We start from the raw sequence: 16,088 nt of genomic DNA on the forward strand, positions 1-16,088 counted from the left end.
GCCCAGCGCGCCAGGTAGGCGGCGGCGAGCGGCGCCTCAGGGTCCAACCACAAACGGTCAGCCGCGCTTGTCTCAGAGTCCGACTACGTAAACATCTTTCCGCGACCACGAGCACTTAACGCCGGACATGACGTAACCTGTCGACCGCGTGCCGGACAAAGGATACCTTTGGCGCCAGAGTTTGACTGACTGTGGAATCCACCATGACCGTATGACAGCGCGTTTGCTCATCGCGGGAATGCTCACTAATTCACTCTCACCACCCCACTATATTAAATAATTGAATTTACAACCAGCGCCAAGTTTGACATCTGCCAATAAACAGAGCTCACTTGCGCTTCCGCCACCAACCTAAGAAAATTGTTACAAACTAAGCCACTAGCACTCAACCTCTCCCTATACGTTTCTGGTAAATGGACTCACCCTGCACTAGGTCCACGGATGGAGGAACGAATTTACTTTATTTAGAAATGGAGTATATGTATCACACCGACATGCTCCACATCATACGGACATACAAAACTCTCCTACATAACTCATTTATAATGTTCTAGACACACATTTGCTAATTGTAAACAGTTAAAAATAACTCATAGCACAGCCTACAGACATGCGAACCGCTCGTAAATAATGCAAAACATTTACCTACGTGTTCGGTATGTGGTTTAAAGCGCTGTCTACTTGCGATCGTTAACGGCGAATCCGTAGGTCATCAGAGGACTTCCGTCTCATGTGTGATGAAGGTTGACACATTTCTCTAAACGCACTTTGATTTATCCGATCCCCACCCTGTCGCATGCTCGGTGTAAAATCGAGACTTCAGCGTCATAACTAAGTTAGCTGTGGGTATTTGTGAGGGGTTGTAATCATTGTGTACACACTTACCCGAGAGACGGGTGTTTACAGAGTTGGTGACGGGATGAATTTTAATTTTCACATGTTGGACGCTGCTGTTATACGTATCTGTTTGCTTGTAGTCTGTACCGGCTGCTAATAACTATCATTTTTTATATAGACCTGATGGAGTAATAGTATTATTTCTGACTTGTGATCTGGTGTGATCATTGGGCGCTAGACGTATCCGCAGGGCTATATTGGGCTTGTATCAAAGAAAGGAAAAGTTTTACGATTGGGGTAGAGACAGCTCAACGTAAGGTGACTGGGGAGAAGGATGTATGTCTGACAGGACGGAAAAGTAAGAGATCTAAGGTTATTGCCCGTTTTTAAATGCTGAACGTTCTAGTCTTAGGAGAGTGTGTGTGTGTGTGTGTGTGTGTGTGTGTGTGTGTGTATGTGTGTTTATGTTCTCTCTCTCCCTCCCTCTCCCTCTCTCCCTCTCCCTCGCTCCCTCCCTCTCCCTCCCTCTCTCTCCCTCCCTCTCTAACCCTCCCTCTCTCTCCCTCCCTCCCTCTCCCTCCCTCCCTCTCCCTCCCTCCCTCTCCCTCCCTCCCTCCCTCTCCCTCTCTCTCCCTCTCTCTCCTACCGGAACCTTCGGTGCACCGATCGTGGACCTTAGAACAATACTTTACACATAATAGATTGGATGATTTACTTAAAAATGTGTCTAACTACATTGTGTATAAATATCGCTCCGTTCTAGTTCTTCTTAACTGTATGCTATTAAATTAAGGCACTTTGAGATCTGTTACTGTAGATCGATATGGTGTGCTAAGCTCAAAGACTTGGTTACATTTCGAGAAATATGGTGCACTTGGATGGATTAGGACTAGGAAAGCTCTATTCAGTCAAGAGAGGTGGAGTGTAGCTGTATTTGTCTGCTCGGTTGAGGAATAATTGGGTAGCGATGTTTCGGGGAAGGTAGGTCAATGCCGAGGTGAGGATGGTCTTTTAACGTAAGAGGACTAGATAGCTCTGTGACTGCCATACGCAGAGAGATTGATCGAGTACTATGCGCGAGGTCTTAGAAATATGTATATCGTTGTCTGGTATAATTTGATCGTCTTTATGTGTTGGAGAATTAAGTGTGAATGGACGTGCTGAGCAGTGATCTATGAATGGTCGCAATGATACTTGCAAAGTAGAGGATGTATGGTTTAGCTATGATACTGAAATTAAGAAAACAAGCTGTCACATGATTGGCAGGTGCTGGACTTACTGTAAAATTTTTCGCGATATCAGCTGTGATGGATAATATTGCAGTAGATCGGTGGTGTCTCATTCATCGCATCTGTGCATTGGGTACTACATAATGATTGACTGACAATGCTTGCTTGAGTTGGGGGAGAAATTTTGGTTGATGGACCGCAACTTCCTGGGTTGCTAGCACCGAAAACGGTGATCCTGTACTTGTGTGCAAAAATGACCAATAACTAGAAATTGAATGCAGAGTTATAAACTATTCGGTCATTGCGACATATGACTTTAAATGTAGAGGTGGTCAATCACTTTCGAGGGAAGTGGCTACAACGCCAGCAGGCTCTTCTATTTTCCTTGTGTTGTGGGTGTCCTTTATTTAAAAACATTCAATGTTATGATATCGACTGTAAGAATATGATTTATAAGGTGCAAGGTATAGTTTCCTGTGAGAGACCATGCATCAGTCCATGTTAATGTCTGTTTAGAATCAGATAATGACTTCGAAGTCGCGGCAGAAAGACGAAATGCTCGGCAGTGTGCAAAAGCGTGTTAGAAAACACTGTTTGAACAAGGGTCAGAGGCAGCTTCTCATTCGCTTAGAGTATGGGTAATCAAACTTTAAAGGGGTCTCTGCAACATGTGTGTATATTTAATATGATCTTGTTCATATAGGCATTTGTAGTTTGAGGTGTTGGATTTGGTGAGCTGTTAGGAATTCTTGGATGGTTGCACTCTGAGTTATTCGGGGGGAGTATTGTATATTTCGTTTGTCCGCGCTGGAGGTGGATTGCATTGGTGCGTTCGTGACTTTTTCACTGTTTGATGGTAGAGGATAAACATGATAGGGTGTTGAGGATCTGTTGTACTTGTACCTAGTTTGAGGCGTACAACATTGCACGCATTTCCGGCGAATGGTCAAAACAAGGTCCTGTTGTAGTAACTGAGATCGTTCTGTTTATAGACAGGTTGCAGAAGGTAATACATATGTCTTTCTCTGACTTTAATTGCAGAGATAAGATGGGTGAAGATAAATGCATACTCATCTATGCTCAGAAAGGGAGAATGCTTTTTTATTATTAAGTGAGTTTTGGCAGGAGTGAATATGGTTTTATATAGGCGAGTGGAAACTGTGAGCGAAGGGTGAATGACATCGGGTTCGTTGACTGGGGGAGACACTGTTTACATGTCCTGTTGGAGATGCAAGGGAGAGATAGAGATCTGCGCTATTCAGGAATCCTTTTGTGCACTGTATGTCGTTAGACAATAGCTGGAGAGCAGGTATAGGGAGAGCCCACTTCAGCATTCTGGTCCTGGGGGCTGAGTGGATGGCTGTTTAGATGGACAGATATGTCGCTTTGACATGCCGCCAGCGCTCGGACACTCACTTTGGAAGGCGCTATGGGATTAGTTTGAGCATTTAGTACTTGATTCGGTGGTTATTGGATTAAGAAGTGTAATATTGAAGGTCATGTCCTCAGTGGGACCGCTTGTAATTGAGTAAGTGTGTTTACGTATTTGAAGATATGTTTCGCGAATGGAGATGTTAAGTTGATGGCGCAGTTTAGCTACCACTGTAAAAAAAAAATAGCTGTCTGCTGCTGAAAGAAAGAAAGAAAGAAAGAAAGAAAGAAAGGGATGACCTTGCCCCCAGACCTGATGGATGAGTTATTAGATAAGAGCAAGTGATAGTTGAATGATGCTATGTGTTAAGATATAGGAGTCTCTAAACGGCGGGGCGAGGTTTTTTTTATGTGGAAATTTATGCAATCTATAGTTAGTGATATTCGACTGCTAGTGACAACAGTTAAGAGCGGAAAAATAGGTACAAATCGAGCGCTGGCAGAATGTTGCGGCAATGGTAATAATATTTAATTGAAGGTGGAGGTGGTAAATATGGACCAGGCTTTGAATATTGTCCTATGTGCTTGATGCTCTGTTTAAAAGTTTGACTCTTTAATTGCGTTTGGTATTTCTGGGTGTGTGTAAAATTAATTTTACTGTTGAAAGTGCGAGAAAGATGAGTTGATTGGTGTTTAGATAGAGGCTACGTTTGTAATTCGAAAAGATGGGATGAGAATGGTAAATTGATTGATGGGCATGGTTTGTGGGGTGATATATGAGTGTTAAGATAGGGTTGAGGACGTTTGTGTATGTTGATGGTGGGACGGTTGTGAGGTTAGTTGCGGTGGGAGGTGTAAATTAGATCTTATTTTTTAAAAAAAATGTTGTAAAGTAAGAATAATATTGAGAAGGTTTTTAGATGGCTGGTCACATGACGAGGCGAGAGCAGGGATGTGTAGTTATGTTTAGTTAAAGGGCCGTGTAATGTCGTGTGAGGAGCATTGCGCAGTGTGCTACAGTGTCATAGGAGGTAAAGACATGTGCTGCTATGATGTGCCTAGCGTATGGAGGCTGCGCTTTGGAATTATGCTACTTTGATATAAAGTTGGCTTTCACCCGCGTTCGGTGGTCGCAGCTCGGGATCGCGGTCCTGGACAGACGTATGTGTGTTCTTTGACCGCTGACGGGCGCGTTGACCGCGCCAACTCACGCTTGCGGAAGCCGAGCAAGGGGTTTTCGAGGTCTGAAATCAGACGGATGGGTGACTTCACGATCCTGTGGGCAGGGTGCGGAGTGGGGTGTACCTGCGCACGCGTGCTGAGTTATTTTGCGAGCGGATCTGCAAGCTCTGCTACGCGTTATTAGGATAGTTTACGAGTACTGAGCTTATCTACACAGCTGTGTGATGTATTATTTATTAGCAGCTTGCTATAGTGTGTACTGAAATTATGATTGGGTGCATGTCTGTGGGCTTTGCAACATGGCCCAGGGCACATCTGGGACTGGTGTTTTGTGATAGCGTGATAGATACACTGTATGGTTAAATAAGTTGTTCGAAAAAAATAAATAGAGTGTTCTCAATGATTACACGCGCCTGCAGTGCAGATCAGAGTGATTGGTTTTCCGTTCACCATCTCGGTTGCATTCGAGTAGTAAATGAAATGAAAGTTTTGGCAGCTGCACGTTGCACGAGTTGTGATGAAGTTAAAGCTTGTTGCGTGGAATCGCTGCATAAGAAAAAAATAAGAAACGTGAAACTTCCTGGCAGATTAAAACTGTGTGCCCGACCGAGACTCGAACTCTGGAACTTTGCCTTTCGCGGGCAAGTGCTCTACCATCTGAGCTACCGAAGCACGACTCACGACCGGTACTCACAGCTTTACTTCTGCCAGTACCTCGTCTCCTACCTTCCAAACTTTACAGAAGCTCTGCTGCGAACCTTGCACTCCTGAAAGAAAGGATATTGCGGAGACATGGCTTAGCCACAGCCTGGGGGATGTTTCCAGAATGAGATTTTCACTCTGCAGCGGAGTGTGCGCTGATATGAAACTTCCTGGCAGATTAAAACTGTCTGCCCGACCGAGACTCGAACTCGGGAATAAGAAACGTGTTTCGATTCTTGACTGGATGATGAAAAGGTGTCAGGTCGGTTGCTCAGCATCCTTGCTGAAATAATTTACAACGGAAGATCCAAGAAGTTCTTTTAATTATCTTAGACTGTCACCAGAACTTTTCACGTTTCTTCTAAATAGAGTTAACTATGCGACAAGGAAAAAAGGTACTGTAATGAATGAATCACCAGAACAGAAATTAAATATCATATTGCGTGCATTACACTTGAGAACACTTGACATGCTGTAGGATACGGTTTTAGTTGGTGATGGCGCTATTTCATTAACACCAATAGTTATTAAGATTAACAGTCATTATTAACATTAGCAACAATAATTACTCGAAGCAGGCCGCATTACGAAGAGAATGGTTTCAAAAATGTTCACATGTGTGTGAAATCTTATGGGACTGAACTGCTAAGGTCATCAGTCCCTAAGCTTACACTCTAGTTAACCTAAATTATCCTAAGGACAAACACACACGCATGCCTGAGGGAGGACTCGAACCTCCACCGGGACCAGCCGCACAGTCCATGACTGCAGCGCCTTAGACCGCTTTCATTTTGCTCTATATTGGTCGATGAATTTGTTCGTGGCGGACGTCCGATGACAGCCGTTCAGATTCTTTGTTGATCCGTTCGCTCAGTTTTTTATTACGGAAGGTAGCTAACCCTCTGACCGTGCACGCTGAGCTACCATGCCGGCACCGCTCGGCTAATCCCGCGCGGCCAGAGAATGGTTTGCAAACTACTCTCTTGAAGAGAGATCTTTACAGTGGCAATATTTCAAAATTCTAATATATGTGAATGGGGAGCACTGCATCGATGTTTTAAATAGATGAATATTGATTGAATAAAGAATGCAACTTCTTGAATTTGTATAGCCTTCCCTCCTGTCAACAGTATCCCTTAACAAAGAGTCGGCCAACTCGAACGATGGGATTTTAGTCTTGTAGACGAGAGCATTGCCACAGCTAGAATTACACTTGCTTGTATTTTCCTTAATTCAGTTGTATATGTGCTCCTAACTCAATAAATTTTGCCCTTCAGCTCAGATATTGTCAAACCATCTATGTTATGATTGTACATGACGGTCTCAGCGGCAGCAATATGTTGCTATTTTTGTAATCAGCCTCACTGAAATCTCACAAACACTTATGCAAAGCATAGATATCCAAAAAGTGAACTCTATTCTCCGTTCCCCACTTCATATTTCAGTTTGTCTACACTCTACGAACACACATAACCTCAAAACTCGTGCAACTAGTTCAAATGGTTCAAATGGCTCTATGGGACTTAAGTTATAAGGTCACCAGTCCCCTAGAACTTAGAACTACTTAAACCTAACTAACCTAAGGACATCACACACATCCATGCCCAAGGCAGGATTCGAACCTACGACCGTAGCGGTCGCGTGGTTCCAGATTGTAGCGCTTAGCGTGCAACTAGTGTCGCCAAAGTTGGAACACGCCGACAGTGTGGTGTCACCGCCAGACACCACACTTGCTAGGTGGTAGGTTTTAAATCGGCCGCGGTTCGCTAGTATACGACGGACCCGCGTGTCGCCACTGTCAGTGATGGCAGACCGAGCGCCGCCACACGGCAGGTCTAGAGAGGCGTACTAGCACTCGCCCCAGTTGTACAGCCGACTTTGCTAGCGATGGTTCACTGACAAATTACGCTCTCATTTGCCGAGACGATAGTTAGCATAGCCTTCAGCTACGTCATTTGCTACGACCTAGCAAGGCGCCATAGCATTTGATATTGAGATTATAACATGTACCGTCAAGAGCGATGTACACCAATTGCGGATTAAAGTTAAGTATTATATCAACTACGTACTTTATTTGCTACTATTAATTCCCTTAACTGTTCCAGACCTCACGCCAGTCAGCGTGTAATTAAACGCGTGCATTTCGGCCTCCTCTAGCAACACAGTGTTGGCTCTTCTGCCAACACTTCAGACAGTGTTTTGTTTCACCAACGAGTTGCGCACACGCGCGGCGCGCATGCGCAGTGGCCGGTAGCGCAGTTGCCTGCAACCTAGTGTCGTCGTGGAAACTAGGCTTTAGCTGCGTCGGGCCTTGTGCCGACGTCTTTACGCGTCCTCTGAGTCGGGTCATTTTTCCCGGGATGTTGCAGTTGACACGATCGCCCGTCAGTCAGAGAGCTGCTTACCGAAGATGTAGAAGACGGCGGGCCAGCCCAGCTTGGCGGTGATGACGCCCGAGACAGTCATGGCGACGACGGAGCCCAGGTCGCAGCCCGCGTAGCCCACGTTGGCCAGCACGCTGCGCTCGCGCGGCGGCGCCCACTGCGACCACAGGGCCTGCGCCGCCGGGTACGACATGCCCTGGAAAACGTGCAGAGTCAGCCCTGAGCCCTGCCTCTGTGTGAGGCAGCCGTGAGGCTGAGGGGAGAGGCTGCCAACTGTGGAGGAATGAAGCCACTGTCCATCCAAAGAGTTCCCTGAGCCCTGAGCCCTGCCTCTGTGTGAGGCAGCCGTGGGGCTGAGGGCAGAGGCTGCCAACTGTGGAGGAACGAAGCCACTGTCCGTCCAAAGAGTTCCCTGAGCCCTGAGCCCTGCCTCTGTGTGAGGCAGCCGTGGGGCTGAGGGCAGAGGCTGCCAACTGTGGAGGAACGAAGCCACTGTCCGTCCAAAGAGTTCCCTGAGCCCTGAGCCCTGCCTCTGTGTGAGGCAGCCGTGGGGCTGAGGGCAGAGGCTGCCAACTGTGGAGGAACGAAGCCACTGTCCGTCGAAAGAGTTCCGAGGCCGATTGTATTCCGTGCGTACGAGCGGTGTCAGGGCAGTAACTACCGTATTTTACGGAGTATAAGACGTACAGATCATAAGACGCACCACAATCTTTAAGCAATTTTTAAAAAATAACATTTTTACAATTTTTCATTCTTGTTGTTGTGGTCTTCAGTCCTGAGACTGGTTTGATGCAGCTCTCCACGCTACTCAGTCCTGTGCAAGCATCTTCATCTCCCAGTACCTACTGCAACCTACATCCTTCTGAATCCGTTTAGCGTATTCATCTCTTGGTCTTCCTCTACGATTTTTACCCTCAGTGCTGCCCTCCAATACTAAATTGGTGATCCCTCGATGTCTCAGAACATGTCCCGCCAACTGATCCCTTCTTCTAGTCAGGTTGTGCCACAAACTTCTCTTCTGTCCAATTCTATTCAATACGTCCTCATTAGTTGTGTGATCTACCCATCTAATCTTCAGCATTCTTCTGTAGCACCACATTTCGAAAGCTGCTATTCTCTTCTTGTCTAAACTATTTATCGTCCATGTTTCACTTCCATACATGGCTACACTCCATACAAATACTTTCAAAAATGACTTCCTGACACTTAAAGCTATACTCAATGTTAACAAATTTCTCTTCTTCAGAAACGCTTTCGTTGCCATTGCGAGTCTACATTTTATATCCTCTCTACTTCGACCATCATCAGTTATTTTGCTCCCTAAATAGCAAAACTCCTTTGCTACTTTAAGTGTCTCAGTTCCTAATCTAATTCCCTCAGCATCACCCGACTTAATTCGACTACATTCCATTATCCTCGTTTTGCCTTTGTTGATGTTCATCTTATATCCCCCTTTCAAGACACTGTCAATTCCGTTCAACTGCTCTTCCAAGTCCTTTGCTGTCTCTGACAGAATTACAATGTCATCGGCGAACCTCAAACTTTTTATTTCTTCTGCATGGATTTTAATGCCTACTCCGAACTTTTCTTTTGTTTCCTTTACTGATTGCTCAATATACAGATTGTATAACATCTGGGATAGGCTACAACATTGTCTCACTCCCTTCCCAACCACTGCTTCCCTTTCACATCCCTTGACTATTATAACTGCCATCTGGTTTCTGTACAAATTGTAAATAGCCCTTCTCTCCCTGTATTTTACCCCTGCCACCTTCAGAATTTGAAAGAGAGTATTCCAGTCAACTTTTTCAAAACTTTGTGTAAGTCTGCAAATGCTAGAATCGTAGGTTTGCCTTTCCTTAATCTTTCTTCTAAGATAAATCGTAGGGTCAGTATTGCCGAACGTGTTCCAACATGTCTACGGAATCTAAACTGATCATCCCCGTGCTCGGCTTTTACCAGTTTTTCCATTCGTATGTAAAGAATTCTAGACGCTCACTCTGCCTTGACGAAAACATCCTAATATTGGCCAGAAGTTGCACAAATAATTGACTTTGAAAGAAAAAGAAACGAGGTACGAAGCATTTATAAATTCATCGAATGTAGTGAGGTGCTTTAATTTCGTCCCAGTCTATAAAATAAATTTGGGGCCATAGTCAGCTCTTGCCGATTAATGTAATGCAGTAATCTCCGTTGCTTTCGAGCGTGAATGGAAATCGTAGAAATTTTCTGTGGAGCAACATCTAATAATAATGAAGCGTTCAAATTATCAAAAGCGATGAGCGGTAGCAGGCGTTTTCGACAAAGAACAGGGGAGTGCAGCGCGGCTGCTGTCGCCACGGCCGCTGCCGGTAGCCAGCCAGTGGATCCCGGAGCTTTGCCGCTTACGGAGTCCAGAGGAGGACAGTCTGCGAGAAATCTGCCGCAAAATGGTTACAGGATAAAGTTTTGTTATCGGTGTGTCAAAAAGTCAAATAGATTGAATCTGCGCTACCATTAAATTCACGTCTTCACCATTCAGACAGAAGAGGATATAAAAATATTTTACCCCAGCTGGTCTCGATTCACAGACATTGAAGACAGAAAGAACGCATGCTACCACTAGACCACGGGCGTAAACAGTGTAGGTTTGTTTCTAACATGGGACAAGAGTTCCTCCAGGAAGTGCCGCAATCTACAGCGTTGCCAGATTGTGCAGATAGCCGGACTCAGAGAATTAGCGAGTTGGTCAGTTTATTTGTGCCATGTCGCGATCGGCGCGGACTTAGCTTGTGAAGCGCGCGGCCCCCGGTCGAGTTTTATGTCAAAGAGTGTACTTCACAGCACGTGATACTACGGGGATTCCATGACCAGCAGCCACCTCCGGAGGGAAGCGAGTAACAATTTCAGGAGAGCTTAATATTTCTTGACTGTTAGTTTAGTCCGCCCCCAGTAGCTCCTAATCATCATCATTTCATCCAGCCGGCACGGTAGCTCAGCGTGTTTGGTCAGAGAGCTGGTTAGCCTCTGTAATAAAAAACTGAGTGAAAGATTCAACAACGAACTTGAACCGATATCATTTGACGCCCGAAACGACCAAACACAACGATAAAAGGAAGTAGCTGGGTGGTCAGCGTGACAGAATATCAATCCTAGGGGGCCCCTCGTTCGATTCCTGGATGGGTCGGAGATTTTCTCCGCTCAGGGATTGGGTGTTGTGTTGTCCTAATCACCATCATTTCATCCTCATCGACGCGCAAGTCGCCCAAGTGGATCAAATCGAAAGACTTGCACCCGGTGAAATGTCTACCCGACGGGAGGCCCTAGTCACACATTTACATTTTTACTGTTCGTTTAAATGCGCATAAGCTCTCGCCAGCACACGAGAAATTTAAGACCCTTAGTGGACACTTTTTCAGTTACATGGTGATTTCCTGTGGGTCCTGCACGGAGCCGAGCGTTCGCCAAGTGTGACAGACAAGCCGCCTAGTGTGACGTCACAAGTTCGTTGCAGGGCCTGTATGTCTGGTTGGCCCCGTCAGTTGCAATATCAGCTGGCTATACGCCAAGAAAAAGTTGGAGATAGCGTGGTGGAATTAGCGCAGCGGCTGCGCGGAATGTTGGGACGCTGCCTTGTCAACACGGAAACAGTGGGCCAGGTGAGTGTAATAGCTTCCTGGAAAGTGTGCGTGCTAGTAAAGAGTTATTGCGGGGCAGTGTTGCTAGCCGCACGCAGGTGTTCCGAATACAGGAGCAAAAGCATCAGTTGCTCAGTCGCATTCAAGATCTTGAAAATTGAGTTGCTGACTCTAAACAGAAAGCAGTTATTCAAGAATTACGTAATAAAATTATAAAACTACACTTGCAAAGTAGTTTGCTAACCTGGCAACGTAATGAAGTGAGGGAAGGCACGCATTGTTCTGGTCAGGCGGGTGAAATGGTCAGTGCTTGTAGTAAAGTGGGCAATGGTACAGGAGGTTGGGAATGTACAGTATACCACCCAACGCTTTTTTGATATGTTTACAAGTGCATCAGACCTATATCTCTAACGTCGATCAGTTGTAGAATTTTGGAACACGCATTGTGTTCGAGTATAATGACTTTTCTGGAGACTAGAAATCTACTCTGTAGGAATCAGCATGGGTTTCGAAAAAGACGGTCATGTGAAACCCAGCTCGCGCTATTCGTCCACGAGACTCAGAGGGCCATAGACACGGGTTCACAGGTAGATGCCGTGTTTCTTGACTTCCGCAAGGCGTTCGATACAGTTCCCCACAGTCGTTTAATGAACAAAGTAAGAGCATATGGACTATCAGACCAATTGTGTGATTGGATTGAGGAGTTCCTAGATAACAGAACGCAGCATGTCATACTCAATGGAGAGAAGTCTTCCGAAGAAAGAGTGATTTCAGGTTTACCGCAGGGGAGTGTCGTAGAACCGTTGCTATTCACAATATACATAAATGACCTTGTGGATGACATCGGAAGTTCACTGAGTCTTTTTGCGGATGATGCTGTGGGTATATCGAGAGGTTGTAACAATGGAAAATTGTACTGAAATGCAGGAGGGTCTGCAGCGAATTGATGCATGGTGCAGGGAATGGCAATTGAATCTCAATGTAGACAAGTGTAATGTGCTGAGAATACACAGAAAGATAGATCCTTTATCATTTAGCTACAAAATACCAGGTCAGCAACTGGAAGCAGTTAATACCATAAATTATCTGGGAGTACGCATTAGGAGTGATTTAAAATGGAATGATCATATAATGTTGATCGTCGGTAAAGCAGATGCCAGACTGAGATTCATTGGAAGAATCCTAAGGAAATGCAATCCGAAAACAAAGGAAGTAGGCTACAGTACACTTGTTCACCCACTGCTTGAATACTGCTCACCGGTGCGGGTCCGTACCAGATAGGGTTGATAGAAGATATAGAGAAGATCCAACGGAGAGCAGCGCGCTTTGTTACAGGATCATTTAGTAATCGCGAAAGCGTTACGGAGATGATAGATAAACTCCAGTGGAAGACTCTGCAGGAGAGACGCTCAGTAGCTCGGTACGGGCTTTTGTCAAAGTTTCAAGAACATACCTTCACCGAGGAGTCAAGCAGTATATTGCTCCCTCCTACGTATATCTCGCGAAGAGACCATGAGGATAAAATCAGAGAGATTAGAGCCCACACAGAGGCATACCGACAATCCTTCTTTCCACGAACAATACGAGACTGGAATAGAAGGAAGAACCGATAGAGGTACTGAAGGTACCCTCCGCCACACACCGTCAGGTGGCTTGCGGAGTATGGATGTAGATATAGATGTAGATGTAGATTTTGCAGTAGATACTAATGGACAAATTGTGGATTCCTATGGTTGACAGGCGTTTACAGAATTTGAGTGAACCACTGCAAGCGCCTGACACAGTAGGATGATGTTTCCCCGTGCTGTAGGATCAAATGGTTCATATGGCTCTGAGCACATCTGAGGTCATCAGTCCCCTAGAACTTAGAACTACTTAAACCTAACTAACCTAAGGACATCACACACATCCATGCCCCAGGCAAGATTCGAACCTGCGACCGTAGCAGTCGCGCGGTTCCGGACTCAAGCGCCTAGAACCGCTCGGCTACCGCGGCCTGCCGTGCTTTATGAACATTTAAAAGAATGGTTACTGAAGACATTAATGAAAATCTATCGTTAAGTACTTTTAGGAACAGTGTTTTGAAAAATCAGCTCTCGGAGCAAGCACGAAATGAGCTTACAAATTCTTGTGTATATCGTGTGCAACGTAAATTGTGAGTTGATCCTAATTGCACACCATTGTCTACGACGCCCATCATGGATGCTCCGTCATAGCCTTAGTCCCTTTCCTTCCATTTTTTAACTTAACTGCTGTTAGTATCCTAATGTACACTGATCTTTGATCTGAGTAAAGGTGGTAAATGATTCGTATATCTTTATGTCAGAATGAGTTTGAATATTGTCTTTCATTAATTTAACGTAACAAAAAATTTCTCTTGATTATTTCATTTTAGTAAATTTTCCACTTTTCCTTCCCATTTTAATTTTTATCCACTTCTTCCTTTTTTTTTGTTTCCAGCTGCATCTTACATTGAGGCCATTGCCCCGGTCGTCCAAGCTTAGTTACGCCTCTGTTATTATCGCTGGATAATTTCCTTAATTGTGCGGTGATTATTTTCCACATGTCCTCTTAAAGTAAATAGCATATCTTGAGGTGATGCAGTTCTCAACAATACAGAGGTCTCTGAAACGGTCCAGGCTGTTGTTTAGCATGAGTCTGAGACGCGCGACTGGCGAGCAACATGAATTTATCAGCCTCCAGTGAGCAAAACCTTAAGAAAATGCGGTAAGGACACGGAACAACGACAGCAGTCAGACGGTAAGCCATCAACAAACATCAGGTTTGCACTAATCCATGGCATCCAAAACAATGATGTCGAATCGACTGCACATTTCTGCGGAGACATTTATATTTTATGAATATGGACATCTTGGACACAGCAGTAATATGATTCTGCAAACGAATTATCCTGGTTGCTTATCAAGGTTTGTCTGAGGCTGTTCGGGGATGAGCATGAGTTTTATAAATCTTGCAACCGCAGGAAAATCGGAAAACTACAGATTTTTCATTCTCCTACGAAGTTTCCGTGCTAAGTGATCTCTGTATTCCCTCGCATAGACATTACCCGACAAACCGAGTGTGTCACCGTGGTGTCTTGATGCACACGTTTTCCATGCACATGTTATAGGCAATAATAAGTTTTTATAAGAATAAATACGATTATAGGCTAACTAAAAATTATATTTTTACCACAAAATCCTGTAGATTAAGATAATTGTTTGTTATTAGATTTCAGATAAAATTTGTAGACGGCAGGGCTTCCGTCATCTACACACCCCATACTGGGACAGAGCAACTTTACTCCGCGGATGCGAGGCTTAATGATAACTGAATTTCTGAAGAAGACCAGAAAACGTGGTCCAAGAATCGATAAATAATATGCAAAGATATTTACGTTGATTGCTTCATTATTTTTTCCAAAGAAAATCGTAAAAATCCCTTGTTTAGTAGGCTGACTGACGAGAAAGGGCCCTTCAGTCCATCAGAAGAAAAGGCGCGGTGCGAGCTCCGAAGCTGCAGCGGCTGCAGCGTAAACGTACGCTGTGTAACGTAATCTTCCCCCCCCCCCCCCCCCCCCCCCCCCCGCCCAGTGAATCATAGACACTGCCGAGCAGGAGTGGCTTGCGTGACTCAACGATGCAGATAACAGTACGGAAGGGGTATCTGTTGAATGTTCCGAGAAACATGTGGCTCCTGAAGAGGGGCAGTAGCCTCTTCAGTAGTTGCAGAGGTAACAGGCTGGGTGACTGACTGACCTGGCCTTGTAACATTAGCCAACAGGACACTGCTGTGCTGGTACTGTGAATAGCTGAAAGCGAGGGAAAACTGCAGCCATTATTTTTTTCCCGAAGGCATGCAACTCTGCTTAAAATATGGGTAAAATAATGGTTTATTATTGATGGCATCCTCTTACATAAAATATTTCGGAAGTAAAATATTCCCCCATTCTGATCTCTGGGCAGGGACTACTGAGGAAAATGTCGTTATTAGGAAAAACAAAGCTGGCACTCTACGGGTCGCAGCTTGGAATGTTAGATCCCTTAATCGGGTAAGTAGGTTATAAAATTTCAAAGGGAGATGGATTGTGAAGTGGAATGATGTGATTGTGAAGTGGAATGATGAAGGAACAGCCACAGCTGAACCAAGACTAGGGAGACTGACCGACAGGGACTGTCAAGGGCCGGCCGCGGTGGTCTAGCGGTTCTGGCGCTGCAGTCCGGAACCGCGGGACTGCTACGGTCGCAGGTTCGAATCCTGCCTCGGGCATGGGTGTGTGTGATGTCCTTAGGTTAGTTAGGTTTAAGTAGTTCTAAGTTCTAGGGGACTGATGACCTAAGATGTTGAGTCCCATAGTGCTCAGAGCCATTTGTCTGTCAAGGACTTCGGAGGGTGCTTGTAAACAATCGCATGAAATTAGCGGAAGTAGTCACTTTGTAGCGAAGCAGCCTACTCACGCCGTATAAAATTCACATCAGTCTTTCCATTGTGTACCAGCCAGTCCGCTGTAATTAGCTCTGACGTCATAAATGTTGCGCAATACTTTCAAGAAAATAACCTGAAATGTTTCTAGCATGTCAGGAGTAATACTAAATCAATATGTGTTGAATGTCAGTTCAATAACTTTAACCATTTTCGAAATTTGGACGTTTTTCTGTAAAAATCATTGGCGCTACAGAAAAGAGCTAGAAACTTAAAAATTTATATTTGGATTCCTTTTGCATAATAATTTAGTAGAAACAGTATTATGGATCTCACAAATTAAA

General features: G+C 44.9%; 1 protein-coding gene across 1 annotated transcript in view; it reads right to left on the bottom strand.

Moving 5' to 3' along the window:
• Positions 1 to 16,088, bottom strand: part of LOC126088480 (sialin-like) — a 281,989-nt gene that overhangs the window by 161,507 nt on the left and 104,394 nt on the right. The window contains exon 4 of the mRNA XM_049906622.1: positions 7,727 to 7,901. Within this exon, the coding sequence (XP_049762579.1) occupies positions 7,727 to 7,901 (175 nt within the window). The remainder of the gene's footprint in view (positions 1 to 7,726; positions 7,902 to 16,088) is intronic.

The sequence above is a fragment of the Schistocerca cancellata genome, chromosome 6 (assembly GCF_023864275.1).
Source record: "Schistocerca cancellata isolate TAMUIC-IGC-003103 chromosome 6, iqSchCanc2.1, whole genome shotgun sequence".
Classification (NCBI taxonomy): domain Eukaryota; kingdom Metazoa; phylum Arthropoda; class Insecta; order Orthoptera; family Acrididae; genus Schistocerca; species Schistocerca cancellata.